The sequence below is a fragment of the Brachyistius frenatus genome, unplaced genomic scaffold (assembly GCF_029030835.1).
Source record: "Brachyistius frenatus isolate BFR_SWC_R1_liver_20210118 unplaced genomic scaffold, ASM2903083v1 Contig_2, whole genome shotgun sequence".
Lineage (NCBI taxonomy): Eukaryota > Metazoa > Chordata > Actinopteri > Embiotocidae > Brachyistius > Brachyistius frenatus.
In genome coordinates this window covers 6,569,978-6,587,495 of record NW_027210601.1, presented here as the reverse complement: position 1 = coordinate 6,587,495, position 17,518 = coordinate 6,569,978, and the positions used below count along the sequence as shown (strand labels likewise).

The 17,518-nt window shown below is 38.9% G+C and overlaps 3 protein-coding genes across 3 annotated transcripts; 2 read left to right on the top strand and 1 right to left on the bottom strand.

Moving 5' to 3' along the window:
* Window positions 1-17: 17 nt before the first annotated feature.
* Window positions 18-2,247, bottom strand: LOC138619825 (aurora kinase A- and ninein-interacting protein). The gene is made up of 4 exons (XM_069696622.1): window positions 2,213-2,247; window positions 1,727-1,841; window positions 1,359-1,515; window positions 18-1,181 (listed from the first exon to the last, which is right to left on the bottom strand). The coding sequence occupies exons 2-4, from the start codon at window positions 1,817-1,819 to the stop codon at window positions 160-162; spliced, it is 1,272 nt and encodes a 423-aa protein (XP_069552723.1). The 5' UTR covers window positions 1,820-1,841; window positions 2,213-2,247; the 3' UTR covers window positions 18-159.
* A 255-nt stretch (window positions 2,248-2,502) lies between these two features.
* Window positions 2,503-7,957, top strand: vps28 (VPS28 subunit of ESCRT-I). Its single transcript, XM_069696609.1, has 10 exons — window positions 2,503-2,542; window positions 3,972-4,035; window positions 4,151-4,179; window positions 4,410-4,447; window positions 4,569-4,658; window positions 4,748-4,853; window positions 4,965-5,066; window positions 5,501-5,554; window positions 5,644-5,735; window positions 6,635-7,957. The coding sequence occupies exons 2-10, from the start codon at window positions 3,996-3,998 to the stop codon at window positions 6,753-6,755; spliced, it is 672 nt and encodes a 223-aa protein (XP_069552710.1). The 5' UTR covers window positions 2,503-2,542; window positions 3,972-3,995; the 3' UTR covers window positions 6,756-7,957.
* Window positions 7,958-8,608: 651 nt separating this feature from the next.
* On the top strand, window positions 8,609-16,898 carry mapk15 (mitogen-activated protein kinase 15). Its single transcript, XM_069696950.1, has 15 exons — window positions 8,609-8,795; window positions 8,901-9,038; window positions 10,086-10,184; window positions 10,757-10,786; window positions 11,675-11,765; window positions 12,256-12,386; window positions 12,812-12,975; window positions 13,174-13,313; window positions 13,406-13,463; window positions 14,062-14,196; window positions 14,524-14,629; window positions 14,764-15,094; window positions 15,341-15,471; window positions 15,645-15,785; window positions 15,960-16,898. Exons 2-15 carry the CDS (start codon window positions 8,949-8,951, stop codon window positions 16,137-16,139), a joined length of 1,827 nt encoding a protein of 608 aa, XP_069553051.1. The 5' UTR covers window positions 8,609-8,795; window positions 8,901-8,948; the 3' UTR covers window positions 16,140-16,898.
* Window positions 16,899-17,518: the final 620 nt, after the last annotated feature.

Here is a 17,518-nt window from a genome sequence, read left to right as displayed (position 1 = left end):
GAAAAAAAACAACCACATTCAGTCAAGTTGACATACTGTATCTCCAAAATGTATTAAAAAAACTGATATTTCAGCATGTCTCTGCTTCAAAATCAACATTTGTTGGACTAAATCCATTTGAGAAGACATCTGGAGAGTGAAGTACATTTAAAAGGTGCTTCAGTGTTTGATCACCACATTTCCCTGAGAGTCTTGAGTAAAGAGCATCTCGTCCTCCTCATCTTCCACCACAGATTTGAAAGCACTAGCTGTCACCGTCCCGATGCTTACGTTACTCTGATCTTTGAGTGGACTCCTGGTTTGAAGGCTTCTATGTGCTATCACCCGGAAGCCTTCAGAGTCCTGAGTAAACAACACGGCCAAACTGTCATCATCAGCCTCTCCGCTTCGCTGCAGTGGTGCTCGGTTTTTAAGAGGAGAGCTGCTTGGTTTTGTCCACTTGGTCTGTGAGTTGAGAATTTCCTGTTTTCCAGACTTTTTCCACAGCTGATTGGTGTGTTTTCGAGGTGACACAGTTTTTGGTTGCATCCATTTACGATTCGAAAAAGGTGCAAAATGAGAGAGCTTACTTGGGGAATTAGAAGATAACGATCTGTTGTTTTCTTTCTCATCATCCATCTGAGGAGAATGAAGGTGTTTCAAAGATTTTTGAGTGGAGGTTCTCCCTTTTAAATCCATCAGATTTCCAAAGGCCTCTTCATTTTGAAGACTATTCAAGAAACTCATCTCAGAGCCGCTTAAGTTCTTCTCTGTGGTGTATTTCTGGTCAGTTGGGTGAAGTTCACTTTCAGAATACTGACTACAGGAGAGCAGCGGGTCCTGACTCCACGCCTGCAGAAGAGGTTGACTCTCACGTGGCAAAGAGGAGGCGTCGGTGAGCTTCTTCTTACTCCGAGGAGGTTTACACTCCTCAGCTGTATCCTCTTTAGATTTACAGTGCATGTTTTTGGATGGTGAATGGCTTGCTGCCTGCCTCTCCCACAGAGTTGCCTCCCACTCTGTCACATTTTCACTTTCCCACTCATGATCCACACCAGGCTCAGACTCACACTTTTCGGGATACACGTCACGTACTCGTTTTCTCCCAGAGGCTACAGTTGTCGGTGCAGTCGAGATAGATGATGGAAAAGGCAGCACTAGATCCATGTTGGGTACTTCAGAAGTACACATCTTGTTGAGGACTTTAGGGAGAAGGTATAAAAAATTGTTTTTAAAAAAAACATCATGTTAACACAAAATATAGGAATTCACTGTATCAATTTATGCAGTTAAGAAAGTCAGCAGACTGCAGCTTTATTGGCTTCAGACTAATTAATCTGACAACATTCCTTTAGCCACTAGTAGTTTTAGTTACTCACCTCTTCGATGAGGTGTGAAGAAGGTCGATATAGAGCTCTGTTTGGTCTTTGACATATCAGTTTTGCTCTGAGTGAAGTTGAGCGCCACAGCCAAACTGTATCCCCCACCATCAGCGAAGGGATTCAGTAATTTAGAAATGGGGCGGGCGAGTCCTTTCTGAAAAATAAGATGTACAGAATTAAATATTATCTTCCCGTGACTCTTTGGCCCGATAACAGAATAAGGAAACTATAATTTATAAGCACCTTTTAAAACCAAAGTCACAAGAAAGTTAAAACAAGAAATAACAGTATAAAAACAAAGTAATATATCAACGTATTACTTCGTGGTCTTTTAGTATGTGTTTATAGCTTGTTTGGACAATTACCCTTTTAGCTTTTCCTTTCAGTTGCACAGGATCCAACCAAACACCACATTCATCCTGAGTACAGGTCTGCGGTGCCGCTTTAGACGTCTTCATCGTTGATGACTGAAGAACAGATCTGCAATAAACAAACACACATAATATGTGAATTAAACGAACTGGGCTTTCATTTGAAATCGAGTTTACATTTATCAGGGCTGTTACCTTCCTCCTATGCTTGTTTCAGAGACTCTTTTTTTTCTAAGTCTTCACGTTAAGATGGAAAAGTGACCACCATTGACTTTGTTTATTATCAATTCACACCACAACGTCACGAACATAACCAGATCCCGCTCACAGCTGGGTAGTATGCAATGTTCAGAGCACTGTTTAGGGTCGCCATATGACGTAAATGATCATATCCTGTCAATACTGACCTCATAAAATTGCACAGGAATGTTTTCGCTTTCTCGTTTCTTAAACCTATCTAACTTTAATAACGTTAACTACCTTTTTGTTTGGAAATCCGTCCTCGTCTCTGTTGATTTGATTCTGCCGCCTCGCCGTTGGGTTCGTCCTGACGTTTGACTGTGTAAAAATGTAGAAATGTGGTCCAGACTTAAGACTGACTCTTTGATACGATAGTTAATTTCAATATGGTATATAAACAGAGCAAAACGTCCTGCTCGTTTTATATGTTCATTTATATTCGAAACCCCTGTACTAATTCTTAAAATAATTCATTTTCAGTAAGGCGTCGTGGACTCCTAATAGTTTGACGTCTTCGGGTCCTCTCTAAAGGGGCGTGTTTACATCGACGTCACAGCTGTTTACCGACGGGTGAGTGAAGTGTCTTTTATTTTCGTTGATTAAACACTGTTTTTGAAATGATTTGAAAGTGCTGCGGGTGTCATACCATATATCATAATAACTGTCAGTAATAGAAAGTTTGTTTACAAATAACTACCTTTACGGCCCAGTAAAAATAAAACGTAAAGCAAGTGCTTACGAGCTAGCTTGGACAGCTAACTTCGGGCTAGTTAGTTCGACAAAACAAGACGCAGGAAGATTTTCCTCTCATACTTGGTGAATCCGCAATTTCTTTCAGTGAATGTTATTGTTTAAGTGAAGCACCTTTTTAAACTCAGAGTGGGCCTATTGTAAGATTTAGTGTTGCTTAACTGCTGTATCCAGCCTGCAATTAATCGGACTCATTTCGGACCAGTTTAACACAGAAATGGGCCAGTTCATGAACGTCTCAACTTTTCTTTAGTATTCACAAGGTCTTTAAAGAACCACAGGATGATTCCTCTAAAACGGGCACTGGCTTTGTGAAATTGCCCCCGTAAGGTGTTTATTTCCTGAAGACTGATATTTCATTTAAAGGTCTCATTTTGTTTAAATTCCGATTCGCAGTGCTTTTTTTTTTTCCAATCATAAATCATGTCAAGGTGCTATATACATAATGTGAAAGTGTCAAAATAGTCCGTCCACGTAGAGATACACACAGCCTTAAAGACACAGACACAAAACAGACTGTTCTGGGTAAAGCTCTGGAGAGATGTTAAACTATACTGAGATGTGTTTTAGTACTTAAAAACACAAACGTATCTTCTTGTGCATATCAAAACTGTCAATAAAGTACCAGAATTTGTTTTAATATGGGACCTTTTAAAACAAGAATATATTTACTTTTTATCATGTAACCAGTGGCCTGAGGAACCAGTGTGTCAGCAATACACCATAATACCAAACATTGTCTTTGACATCTGCAGTTCGAAGTTGTGTAACTGTAACTAGGGTAGCAACTAATAATTATTTTAATTATCGAGTAATCTGTGCATTGTTTTATCTGTTAATCAATTTGTAATATTTTTTGTCCTGACCAACAGTTCACGACCAAAAGATATTCAGTATATTATCATGGAGGAATAAAGGAACCAGACAACAATCACATTCACAGTAGAAAGCTGCAATCAGAGATTTTTGTTTTGTTTAAAACGATTAATTGTTTATCCAAATAGTTGGTGGATTAATTGTCTGTAGATCAGCAAATCAATTTATCTATTGGGTAATTGTTTCCACTTTAGTTCTAACAGAGTTTCAAGTTAGCGGGGATCTTATTCACATTAGTGAAAACCCAGAAAATGTGTGGAATTTAATCTAAATTCAGCAGCTCTTCCATTGCACATGTATCTGATATCAATAATACTCTTAAGAGGAAAAACACCCATAAATCTGAATCAAATATAACTTAAATCTTTTTCAGATCAGGTTCTGCTACGTGAGCATCATGTTCCATGGAATATCAGTCACTGGAGGAGTAGGAGGAGGTAAGACATTCAGATAAATTCAGTGTATACAAGGTAGGTAATCAAATTGTGCTAAGATCATCCTTTAAACAGTAAATGTCAGGTTAATTTCATCACATTATTTTCTTTCCCGCAGCTCCGGCCAATAAACCTGAGTTATATGAGGTAAATTTAACAGTTGACCATTGTATTTACTGCTGTGCAATCAAGATTTTTAATATTTTAAAATTAAAGAAACATGTAACAATTATTGTTTTATGTTACCAAATTTTCCATTGAAATTATCTTTAAACAAGAAATGTTTACGTCCGTAAACCTGAACTAAAGCAGGGAATGTTGTCAACAATATGTGTTATTCTAGTTGTTGATATTAATCACAAATCATGTCGTTTCAGGAAGTGAAATTATACAAAAATGCGAGGGAACGAGAAAAGTAAGGGGCTAAAACTGATATAGTTTCTGTGCTACCAACAACTTGTGTAATATAAGCACACTATAAACTGTGGATTCATTATGCTGCCAGTATTGTCACATGTTTGTTGCCGTTTCTGAAGGTACGATAACATGGCAGAGTTGTTTGCTGTCGTCAAGACCCTCCAGGCCCTGGAGAAGGCATACATCAAAGACTGTGTAACACCTAACGAGTGAGTTATACTTCAGTTTGTATTTCATTTTTAAAGAACTTAACTTTGATTGTATGTTTTTATTAATGTGGAGGATGCTCTGGTTTCAGGTACACTGCTTCCTGCTCCAGACTTTTGGTCCAGTATAAAGCTGCTTTCAAACAGGTGCAGGGCTCTGACGTGGGCTCCATCGATGACTTCTGCAGGAAGTACAGAGTGAGTTCTCATCTGTGGAACAGATTATTTTATGATCCATTTAACCAGTGTTATTTGATTGGTTTTATTTTGTGTGATGTCATCAAGATTCTTGCTGTTTTTGTCTCCTAGCTCGACTGCCCTCTAGCAATGGAAAGGATTAAGGAGGATCGGCCAATCACCATCAAGGATGACAAGGGCAACTTGAACCGCTGCATTGCAGATATAGTTTCTGTAGGTCCTCTTTTCCCTACCTTCATATTACATAGTCAGTTCAGTCAAGCCAGAGACTTGTTCGGGCTGCATGCCAGAATTGAAATTGTTGCAGCCTTTTTATTTTATGAAATGAAATACTGTCGTCAGTTAAAGCTAAGTCGCCGAAGTGGTTTCATTTAATTTGGCTCATCCTCTGGTCCATCACTGAAAAATGTGAGTGGATCTTACCAGCTGTATACGCTGCCAACTTCAATCTCTGCTCATAAAATCAGACAAACTGATAAAATCAGAGAACAGACTGTGAGATACTGTCAGGCGATGTGTTCCCGGTTTGCATTCCTGACAGTAAAAAAAATAACAACATATTTCTCCTTTCTGACTGTGAAATTTGGAAAGTATGTTGAACATCATCTCATTGTTTGTCACTTTCTCTCACCTTCTCTAACCTTCAGCTCTTCATCACTGTCATGGACAAGTTGAGACTGGAGATCAGGGCCATGGATGAAGTAAATTAAAAAAATATTGCATAAAATGTTGACAATAGACAATTGCCTAACTGGATACACGACACACTGATTATTTTTCATTGGTCCAGATCCAACCAGACCTGAGGGAGCTGATGGAGACCATGAACAGAATGAGCAACATGCCTCCAGACTCAGAGGCCAAAGACAAAGTCAATCTCTGGTTAGTTACACTAGGCCACCCAGTTTATTGTGTTTAAATATTTTGCTCCATGTGATGTGCCAGTTCAGCTCAGGAAGTACTCCTTGTTATTGCTAAATAGGGTTGTCAGACAAATCCTGGGTAATTAACTGCAGTCCTGTACATGTCGTGCTAAGAATTAGGAGAAGGTGTGTTTTAACATCTGTAAAAGTAGATGCCAGAATCTTAAGTTTTATTATCTGGTTTATGGATTGTGTCAATCTTTCATAAATTCTAGATATTCTAGACATTTTCTGATTGTTTGATCTCATCATCGGTGGGTCACATGGCAGGTCATAGTCATGTTAATGCATCTTTGCTATTGAGAAAAATAGTTTATGGCTCAGAAGGCTGCTATACAACAGTAGGGTTATAGCAATAGAGTAATAGTAAATGTGTTACTTTAGAAGCCTGTGTTCACCTTGTGATGGTGCAGCTGAGTAGTGGCAGTCGTTTGTAAATTCCTGGTTCAGAGCAGGGTTATAGATCTAAATCTGACATCTTGTGTTTGAGCATCAAAGATAAATGTTTTTGTTTTTTTTTAAAGTCATTGCTTTAGTTTGAAAGAGGTTCAGTGCGTGGCAGTACAGTGTTCAGTTGCTGCCGCTAGCATTGGCGGTACAGTTATGTGACTGTGCAAGCTTCCGAATATATTAGGTATATTATGCAATCAGAGTAGGTTTCCCTCGAAAAGTATTATGAAATGGAGTGGAATTTGACCTTTTCTTTACTATGACGTATAAATTAGACTACTTAGGCAGCAGCACTGATCCCCTATTGTGCAGTTCTTACCACACTCCATCATTAGTTTGTATTTCAACTTAAACCACTTAGTCTCAACAGAACGATGTTGTTTGTCTTAACTGATCTTCTGTCACCAGGTTGACCACCCTGAGCAGCATGTCGGCCTCAGATGAGTTGGATGATAATCAGGTGCGCCAGATGCTGTTTGATCTGGAGTCGGCCTACAATGCCTTCAACCGCTTCCTCCACTCCTCCTAAAGCATCTGTCCGTCACAGATCTGTCTATCTGGAATTGTGACTAAAAGAAGAAACACTCTACTTTCTCCTGGCAGGGAGTGGATTTATGTCTGGACAGGCTTTCTGTCTTATATCCCCCCCCCAGTTCTGTTTTTTTTCTGTCTGTACATTTGGTTCTTATGGTCTTTAATTGAGTTGTGGACAATTCAGACTCCATCACCTTGTATATACGTCACTGTTTCTGGAACAACCTGTTGTCTGTGCTGAAAGCAGCCCCATTGTCAAACATTGGCTGTTTACGCTGCCCTTGACAGGACAGTTTATTGTTAACTTCGTACTGTAACATCAAAAAAGGTCTAATTTTTGAAAGTTTTGCAGAGCACCATCAAAGAAGCATCATACAAATGTATTTGGAAAAGTGCAAATGAAGAAAAGGTTGCAACAGCTAAAGTCTTTGTATTGTTGGGAATATTATTATTATATATTTGTTGTTCTTTTTCTAATCATATCCCCCACCTGTCACACATCGTTCTCTTCTGGTTAACATGTTTGTTTTCTATTACATAGTTGTTGTTTTTTTACTGTAGAATCATATATTAATGTGTGTAAAAAGAGTGACATAAATTGCAGTTCACCTGCTTTGTCTGTTAGTTAACGGATAAAATACAGTTGAAATAATTATTTGGGCTTTAAGATAATTAGACACTTAATGTATGCTGATTACTTGTTTTTCTGTCACTGTCTGTTTACACACCTGGTCCATATTTTCTTTTAAATGAGGGTTTCATCACATAATAGGTGGGCAAAGAGAGGCGCACATACTGCTTCCTTATTTTGCTTACTAAATATGTTTCAAACCCCAATCACCATTAGGGAGAACATATTTATTAAGATTTATCCTTGTAAATAATAGTTTTGATTTTTAAATAAAAAGCATGTAACAGCTTTTTAGAAATAAACTTAAAAAAAAACAAAAAACTTTTCCTTCTTTTTTGTTGTGTGTGAAAAAGATAAGGTTAGGGTTAGAGTTGTTTTGGAATAAAAGCAAAAGGAGGCTATTAATACATAATCTTTTTTTATACTATATTTGTTATATTTTTGTAGAACATTTTTCTTCATGACTCTTGTAATTTTATCTTTTGCACCAATTAAACAACCCTAAGGAATGCCATAGCTGTCTTAACCTGTTACACCAGCATCATACTTTATGGTTGTTGTTTTTTTTAAATACAGCAATATGCATATCTGCAAGGAGCACATAAATTATGAAAAGGAAGAAAAAGATGAGATAGGGTGAAAAGAAAAAGATTTAGCAGTTCAGACAATTATACAGTTTGCATGGGTATATTAAAGTGTTGGGGATTGTAGACCGTGAATAATTTGTATGCATTGTTGCATTTGATTTTAGATAATGGTTTTCTGTTATAAAATGTACTTGGGAAATTTTGCTAGTATAATAATAAAAAAAAAAAAGATTTATGATATTACACTGTTTTTGTTTCTGGTGTGTGAAACAGCACACCCTTGTATAGTGAAGACATTTGAGTAAAAATGACGTAAATTTTGTCATCGCGTAAAGTCGGTCCAGACATCCTACACTACTTGTTTAGCAGGTTAAAGACTCCTCCCGTTGCTTTCTTTTCTAATTTCAATGGCTTACTCACTAGTAGCTGCGTGTTTACGATTATAAAAGGAGTGTTTGTATCATCCCCAGTGACTCGTACATCACCCAGTGTCATCTCTACGACAACAAGGCAGTCATCTGACAGGAAGTGTTTGTGCGGCGGCTCCTTTAAGAACCAGCCAGCAGCAGTTTTCGTTACCAGGACGACACATAATGACAAAACCGTGGTACGGATCTGTTTGCAGCACAAGTGTGGGAGCACACAAACTCGCAGGAGTTCACCCTGACAAATAACAGCGCAGGCTGCACAGTACAGGTTAAAGAGAGTGTAATTTTCTGTCACTAAATGGAGGTGAAAACGAACATGCTCCGGGACCGACCATAACTGACTGAACTGAGAAACGCGGCGTCTGACGTTGTCGCATGAGGGTTGCCAGGTAAGACACACAGACTTTTCTGCTTTATTGATCATATTCATTATGGTCTGTTGTGGAAATTATTGACTGGGAGGCTGCGCCTCAGAGTCTGCTATTTCCTTTCAGGAATAATCATTTCTGCAAGAGCAGAAGTATCAACTGAATTGGAAAAAAATGAGCACAAAATATCAATCAGCAAACGTCTCTGAGGTGGAGGAGCACATTTCTCTGAAGTATGAGATCAAGAAGAGACTTGGAAAAGGGGTGAGTGACTTTTTGTTTTTAGTTAATTTTTTATGGAAATGGCAGTTTAATTTGCCCCGCTCACTCATAATGGCACCTTTGGCATGAATGCCATTTATAAGAGATTTTTACATAACAGTTTCACTGCAGTGTTTTGACCTAACCACTCACCATGCAGGTACATCAATCTTTACCTCTCCTCTCTCTGCTTCAGGCTTGAGAAAATTCCTGAAATTCTCCGGACTTAAGTTCCTCAGTGAACACCGGTGTTGTAAGCAAGAGATTTATTCACTTTGGCAGGACAATCTCTTTCTTTGCAGATCAGCTGATGTCTGAGGTTCCCTTGAGAGCTTTGTTTTTTCTCTTTTGTTTTCCTTTCCACTGGTTTGGTTGCCACATGACTAAAGGGTTTCTTTCCACAGTCTGTCCACAGAGATTTACAAATTGCTGCTCAGCTTTAGATAGCCAGCTGATCACTACCACGTAGACACGTCATATTGGCTCACCAGACATAACTGAGTGGGGCTCGTGTTGCAGAGCTGTTCAACCTGTTACACCTGAGTTGTGGTGGACAGCATTCTCTCCAGTGATGCTTTAAGGAATCAAACAGTAGTGAGCACAGCATTGTCTTTGAATTTAGAGCTTCATAAGGTGATTTTATAGCTGCAAAATTTTAATGAATTAAGTATTTATTGTTTTAAAAAACACGTTGCTAAATTTCCCCAGTGATGGTACATTATAATCTGTTTTTCTGAGGCCCATTGATCCGATGCCTATGATGACAGTGCGACTCCTTGCCTCTGTTATGATTAACTGTACATCAGTACCCTGCCTCTCCATTAACGGTAGTCGAAGGTGTAGCTGCCACTGAAGACATAGAGGTCACATCATACATTTCTATTCTAAAAAAAATATAGTAATCAAGAGTGTAGTTTACATTTTGTTGCTCATAGTGGATTTTTTAAAATGCACGTTTATTTTTTAGGCTGGTATACAATATCAGCCTTCTCCTGCAGGTATAAGAAGTGACTTTATAAAGTGTTATCTGTATTTCTGTATGTGTCTCAGGCCTATGGCATTGTATGGAAAGCAGTTGACAGACAGACGGGCGAGATTGTGGCTGTGAAAAAGATCTTTGATGCCTTCAGGAACAGGACAGATGCCCAGGTGTGTACTGTGTAATATACAATAAGTAAAATAAAGTGATTGTTGTTATCTTGATCATATAGTGGCCCTGTGGTTCCTAACTTTCTGGCTTAGTTTTTGCTTTTTGATCACTTATAAAATGAAGCAGTGCCTGCTTGTGATCTTTTTTCAGATGTCTCCAGGTTATGGCCAGTTCCAGTGAAAAGTGATTACTTGAGTCATTTTAAAGGCCTGAATGGATAAAAGGGTCCAGTTCTCGAAACAACATACATCATTTTGAGGAATGCCTGAAATTTGGTTTAATTTATTTCAAATTTGAATTTTTTTGCTTTTCTATGGTGCCACTGTCTACTAACTCCTTAGTTTTAACTAATGATCGCTCAGAGGGTCCTACCTCAGGCTGGGAGCCACTGAACTTGCCAGTCTGAATAAATTCCCTCCTACAGCTGTTTCAAGGGGGAGGCGAGTTTGGCTAATGATTAAATGGAACAGGAGGCCTGTGTGTGCTGAGTCTATTGCTACATGTCTTTGTGAAGTTTATATCCTGGTTGTAATGTTGTTGTTTTTTCTTTTCTTTTTTTTTCTTTTTACAGCGGACATTCAGAGAAATCATGTTCCTTCAGGTAACAATAACAATAATGTGTGAAATACATAAAAGCTCAATTATTTGTCAGACCATCAACCTTTGAGTTTTGGTCTCAGTCCTAAAGACTCAAATGTTAACAGTGTTTGTCCCACTCTCACCATCTCTTCTACATCTTCCTATACCAATTAATTTGTAAAGTTCTCTTAGAGCTCAATAGCTATATTTAGTAACTCTGACACTACAATTTCTTTTTCAATTACTTTTTCCTCATTTCTTCTGTATGAGCAGAATTGTTATTGTTGTGAAACCAGTTTTGCAAGGAGCCAAATCTGCTCAGTGTACAACGTATTATGTGAGATCCATACAGTGGTCACATTACAGTAGGGAATCCACTTGTGTGTAAAAAAAAAATAGGTAAACTTATGCTATTACGTGACTAAACTATATGTTCAGTATAACAAGACATGCAGGGAGTAGTATGCATTGCATGCACGTGTCACAGGATGTGTGTAACAACCTACCCTGGCACCTGGAAGTTTGTTTTGTTATTCTTGATTACAATTTGTAAGAATCCCCAACAGTGCAACAGTGATTAAATATTAATATGACTCAAACAGGGAGTGTGGTTTTCTAAATAGTTCTCTGCATTCCAATGTATTCCTGTTTCAGTTGACCTACGTCCACGTGACCTTCAGCTGTGCCACTGCCCCCTAATCAACTGTTGTCATCGCCCAGTAAAACTCCAGTGATGTGGTCACAGGATTTAAAGTGACCTTTCTGTAACCTCTGTTGAAGCTTTCCCTGTTGTTTACACAACCTTGAGACAATGCGTTACAGTTGGCGCAAGTCACACGGAGCCGAAGTGTGCTCTATGTGTTTGAGTGTGTGTGGTTTCTGTCACTAAAACTCTTTAATCTTTGCGCAGGAGTTTGGAGATCATCTCAACATCATCAAACTTCTAAATGTCGTCCGAGCGCAAAATGACAAAGACATTTATCTCATCTTTGAATACATGGGTGAGTGTTGGAAGCCCTCGACATGGAGAGAGGCTCAGCTGTGGCATCCAAACATTGCTTCATCACTCAAATCTACAACATGTGGCAGGCTCCACTGGTTCATAGCAGTTTAACTTAGCATTGAAAAGGCCTGTGTACATGTGTAACTGTGTGGAAGCGCTTCTGCTTCCCTTGGCTGGCTGCACTGTCTTACTGCTGAGTCCACAGATCGACCTCCCTCCTCTGTGCCATCTAATCCTTGACTGTACCGCAGCATCACAGCACAGACCTCCACAGCTTCTTTCTGGCATTTCATTTAATTTCCACAATGCTGATGGTTTGAAATCATTATGTGTGTAATTATAGAGGACTTTGTGTTTAGCAGCTCTGTGCTAAAATGACTTTGGATAATGATTTTGAGGTAAACTAATGATTATGTACAGTCCTATCATTGGTTGAAATTACTGTAACAGCCATATAATGAACAACTTTCCCATCTGCTTTGTACCAGATACCGACCTGCATGCAGTGATAAAGAAAGGCACCCTGCTGAAGGACATCCATAAACGTTATGTGATGTACCAGCTCTTCAAAGCCATCAAATACCTCCATTCAGGAAATGTGATCCACAGGGACCAAAAGGTACACCAGTGAATTTAGTCATATATTAACTAAATTCTCATTTTGTTTTGTTTTGTACAATATAAGAGAACCTTTTGATTACAATATTTCCAATTGTAAATGCAGCTAAAGAATTGGGGTATCGTGTTCAGAATACTCTGTTTATACAGTAAAATGACATACAGTAACACAATTCTGCAGTAAATCTACTGACATGACTAATAAAACATCCCTCAACTCTTGGAAGCTCAGTTTCCAGATTTTCATTCCTGGTTTTTTTCTCTTGCTAACCTCTTTTTTACAGCTTATTTACTGTATGTTTTAATACGTTGGTCAAGCTGGCACTCCGTAATACCTGCTTGATTTTGACCTCTGGAAACTTCTGTGAAAATCAAACTACTATGGACTTTTTTGAAGAATGTTTCTCTTTTATCTGTTCCCCACAGCCATCCAACGTGCTCTTGGACACTGACTGTGTTGTCAAGCTGTGTGATTTCGGCTTGGCCAGATCGCTCAACCAGATCCAAGAGGACGGTGGGAATCCTGCGCTGACGGAGTACGTGGCAACGCGGTGGTATCGAGCTCCTGAGATCCTGCTGGGATCGGCAAGGTATCAACTGTGACGAGCATCTGTTGTTAGTATCTGAACCAAATCCTTTGCTTGTGCCTTTTTCTTAACAACAGTTGATTTAAAAAGACGAAGAAAGTAACATGATGTCTTAATTTAACGTTATAGAGTTGTAATTTTGAAGCTATGTAGTACTTCTGAGTGTACCAGCCTCTAAAAGAAGTACATGTTTGTCCAAAGGTACACTAAAGGTGTGGACATGTGGAGCCTCGGGTGCATCCTGGGAGAGATGCTGCTGGGAAAAGCCTTGTTTCCTGGGACATCCACCATCAACCAAATAGAGAAGATTATGAGTGCCATACCACACCCCAGCCCAGAAGGTGACCAAAATACTCCAGATTAATTTTTTTTGCTTATCATGTTTAACATTTAGCTTTTACTCTGGATTAATCAGATACATTTTTATTTTCAGATATTCTCGCAATCAAGTCTGAATATGGATCCTGTGTCATTCAGAGAATGTTACTGAAGTAAGACAATATTTTTTTTATTTTACAGAAGACATGTCAACAAAACATGTCATTTTAGTTACATGTACATATAAATCTGTTAATGTAAATAACCAACAATGTGCCTGTCACCCTCACATCAATATGTGAATACAGTTCATGCTTGGCCTCCTCTAACCTTGTCGCTCTGTGCACAAAGCTAGTTTAGGGAGTGACGATAACAAATTTGCTTCCCTCCCCCGGGGTGACTATTATCAGAGCCCACAAGTGGAGGTGAGGCCGAATAAATGCTCGGGGAGCAGAAGCAGGGATTATTGCTGTGATGCAGCGGTGACAAAGCAAAATAGTAAACCAAGCAATGACCGTTTAAATAGGCCAGCTTGTCAGAACAGCTGTGTTGGAGACATGTTATGAGCTACACAGTCCAAATGTCTGCTGGCACTGGCTTGCAAACATCTATGAATCTCAAACCATGTACTTTTAAAGGAACATTGTTGTTTGTAGAAGGCAGCAGAGTAGTGACCTATCTTTTACTCTTTCTTCTCTAATTAAATTTGGTTTTACTCATATTTTAAGATTTCAATACAGTTTCTTTCCTTTTTTGTTCCTCCTTCACCAGACCACAGGTGCCTTTGCAGGATCTCCTGCCGTCTGTGCCTCCTGATGCTCTCGACCTGCTGAGGGGTTTGCTACTTTTCAACCCAGACAAGCGGCTGACTGCCGAGCAAGCCCTCCAGCACCCATATGTAGCCAGGTATTAGGATCAGGGTTTAAGACTGGTTCTTGGATTAGTGGGTGTGGTCAGGTTTTTTTTTAGCATATATATATCCTATAAAATAGATAGATAGATATATATGCTATATCCTTTATAGAAAAAGGATAATAGTAATATCTTTTTTATTCCTTTATTTTTTGTTTATTTAGTTGAACAACTAGAATTAATAGCTTTCTCTGTATGCTATGCTGCTTGTGCTAGATGTACAATGTACGTTAGAGAGATCAATATTTGTATCGTTATCAAATTTTTATGTTACCATGAAGTCTTATCACAGGTCTCTAATTATTTTTTCTGTTCCTTGAGGTTTCATGATCCTGCCAAAGAGCCAGCTCTTAACTATGATGTAGTGCTGCCAGTGGATGATGATGTACAATTATCTGTGGTTCAATACCGCAACAAACTATATGAGGTACAACATGAGTTTTAAATGTTTAGAAAGCAGCACTGAATTAATTACTTCAAAGTGTGCTACTCATTATTTGGAATTATGGAGGCTGATCACACTGATTAAACCTGGTAAATGTTCCTCTTCTTTACCCTTAGATGATGCTAGAGAGGAGAACTAATCAAGGAAGGCTAAAAATGATCCTGCCACAGAACAGAGGTTGTGTCAGCAGCCAAGAGAAGACCATTGTGAAGTGTGATAACGAAGAGAAGGGCCCACCAGCAGCGAACAGCAACGGAGATGGCAACCATGAGAGGAAACCACCACACGAAAAGATGGATGAAACAAACCACGTGCCTTCACACACAGATGTCTCCAAACTTGGGCCTGTGAATGCATCCAGCCCACCTGCTGTGGAGAAGATGAGCCTCTCCTCAGCTAGCCCTGTTTTAGGAAAACTCATGTATAATCCCATCACACATGTCCCAAGTATGATAATTTATCTGCAATATATCACACTTTAGTATTTTTTTAGTACTGACCTAAATAAAATTGTAGCATAGACTATCGAAAACTAAAAGTATTACAAGTCTTGAGAGATTTAACATTTTAAAACATTGGCTTTTTTAGTTAATGAAAAAATATTTGGGTCTAAAACATTTTTATGTTATATCCAAAAATATATTGTTTCAACCGAGTACAGCAACAGCACAAACTCTTCTTTTCTTTACTCAGATGGTTTTGTCCGGAGTCCAGCTGGTCCTCCTCATTACTGCCACTCCACTGCAGCCAGCAGTCACCTACTGGGACAGACTAGTAATGGAAATGTAAGACCATCACCAACAGAGGGCACCAGTGCTAATATAGTAAGCAACAGTCAACTCTGTTCACTTTTGTTTTCTGTTGTGATATAATCCTGGTTTCTTCCATTTTAAGACCCTTTTTATTTTTGGCCACTTGCATTTTCTTTCTTCTAATGCTCTTTCTGTGGTTCACCTCAAACCACAATCTTTCACGTCACCCTCTCGCCACTCTCCAGGTTCTGCAGCGGGGCCACTCTGCCCCTCCGGCCCACAACCGTGCCTTCTCCTTGACCCTGAATCAAACCCAGAACAACCCGTTAGTCCGTAAGGATGAGCCGTCTATGTCTGCAGGGTTATACATTACATCTGCGCGCCTGGTCAGTCCACTGCACTTCACGGCAATTAAAATATGTGTATGATCAAATATAGACTTTGAATTTAAATTCACAAAAATGTAAGATTATTTTAAAACTTGGTGGTAGATGTATATGGAACAAAAGACATACAGTAACAATCATGTATGTCTGACTTTTTATTTTCCTCTCACGCAGAACCAACGTTCCAACTCTCGGCCACCGCCACGGTTCAGCAAGAAAGTATTTCAGAGTAACTGTAATGTGGCAGCAGCAGGTGACCCACGAGCCAAACTAGGCAGCTACACCCAGGCCTATGGTACCATCAACAAGACTGAACTGGACAATCTGCTTCGAAGCCGCCCATACAACCCGTAACTGCTGTCACAACAGTGTTTAAATAGTGGCTGGGTGACACCTGTGTTTGAACACACAGAGTTGGCCTTGATCACTTTGTCATCAGACGTTAGACTTGTGGCAAAGAAGATCTTGTAAAAAGAAACTATTATGACTGATAGGTTAAACACCTCTCATGTTCGGTTTAGACTCTCCCCATGGAGACGTGGATTTACTGTCTGGAACAGTGAATACTTCATTGTAAAATCTTTTTTGGGTTCATATTACAGTGATCAAATTGTACCAGCAATTCATGAAAATATGTAAACGTGTGTAGCTTTTTTCAAGAAGTTTAACTCAATTGTGTTTCCAGCAGGCAACAGCAGGCAAATGCTCTGGAGCCTCAGAGACTCAGCCCATATTTGCTTTGAGTGTCACTGAATTTGTTTGTGGTAACTGGATTGATGTACATTTCCTGGGAAGGTGCACCACTGTAGCACGTCATCAGCTGATATGTTGTCTTTCTATAGAGAGGCCTTGTGTCATAGTCCACCAGATAAAGATTTCTAAAGACATTTGTGCTTTATGTAAGTATCACACGCGAGGGTCGGCGGGGGCCCTCAGATACCTTTCCCCAGGACCTCCTATAGGTTTAATCCAGCCATAATTTCTCATGTTGATTTATGTAGATATTGGCCTAAAGGTTTAATGGTTTAACATTACATTAAATACATTAAGCCAGTGGGTATCAGATGGACTCAGAATAACTGTAAAATATGCAAATATATGTTTTCTTATGCAGTGAGTGGCTTTTTAATTTTTTTTATAAGAACACAGCAGCAATAAGCCCACTTATTCTCCTGATGTGTATAGAATGGAAAATATTAGAATCCATTTTAAAGTGTTAAACATCAATCCACTATAAAGTTTGACAATAAACTGCGATGGAAGTACTTAGATGCTGGGACTTTGTAAAAGTGCTAATATAGCAATGTAAAAATCTCCATTAGGAGTGATTACAAATTTCTTCTCCTCCACCAATTACATTGTCTATACTGATGCAACAATGTCTAAGTAACACTATTACTGCACTTGGTTAAATTGGATTAATACATTTAATTTTATGTTTCCCAGCCAAAGCATCGTGAAGGAAATAGTCTCTAATATTCCTGTTTTTGTATGTCTTTGCACTGGAGACAGGCCAAAGGTCTGAGTTTTTGTCACATGGACTATTTTACCACTTTGGGATTCAAGCAGTTGTTTTTGTTTAAATTAAACCAAGTCTAGGGGGGGAATCAGGTGCAACTGATTACAGCTCATAGGTATTTTAAACATGACAAAGGACCCTAAGTTAATGAAGAAGTAAAAAAATAATAATAATAACGCACATCAATGAAAATTATTGTATACTACCTTGTATA

Coding starts and splice junctions, on each gene's coding strand:
- LOC138619825 (XM_069696622.1), bottom strand. CDS start 1,819: ATGAAGACGTCTAAAGCGGCACCGCAGACCTGTACTCAGGATGAATGT. Junction 1,516..1,726: donor TGAAAGGAAAAGCTAAAAGG/GTAATTGTCCAA, acceptor CTTATTTTTCAG/AAAGGACTCGCCCGCCCCAT. Junction 1,182..1,358: donor CTTCACACCTCATCGAAGAG/GTGAGTAACTAA, acceptor TTCTCCCTAAAG/TCCTCAACAAGATGTGTACT.
- vps28 (XM_069696609.1), top strand. CDS start 3,996: ATGTTCCATGGAATATCAGTCACTGGAGGAGTAGGAGGAG. Junction 4,659..4,747: donor GACTGTGTAACACCTAACGA/GTGAGTTATACT, acceptor CTCTGGTTTCAG/GTACACTGCTTCCTGCTCCA. Junction 5,736..6,634: donor AAAGACAAAGTCAATCTCTG/GTTAGTTACACT, acceptor TTCTGTCACCAG/GTTGACCACCCTGAGCAGCA.
- mapk15 (XM_069696950.1), top strand. CDS start 8,949: ATGAGCACAAAATATCAATCAGCAAACGTCTCTGAGGTGGAGGAGCAC. Junction 10,787..11,674: donor GAGAAATCATGTTCCTTCAG/GTAACAATAACA, acceptor ATCTTTGCGCAG/GAGTTTGGAGATCATCTCAA. Junction 15,786..15,959: donor ACATTACATCTGCGCGCCTG/GTCAGTCCACTG, acceptor CCTCTCACGCAG/AACCAACGTTCCAACTCTCG.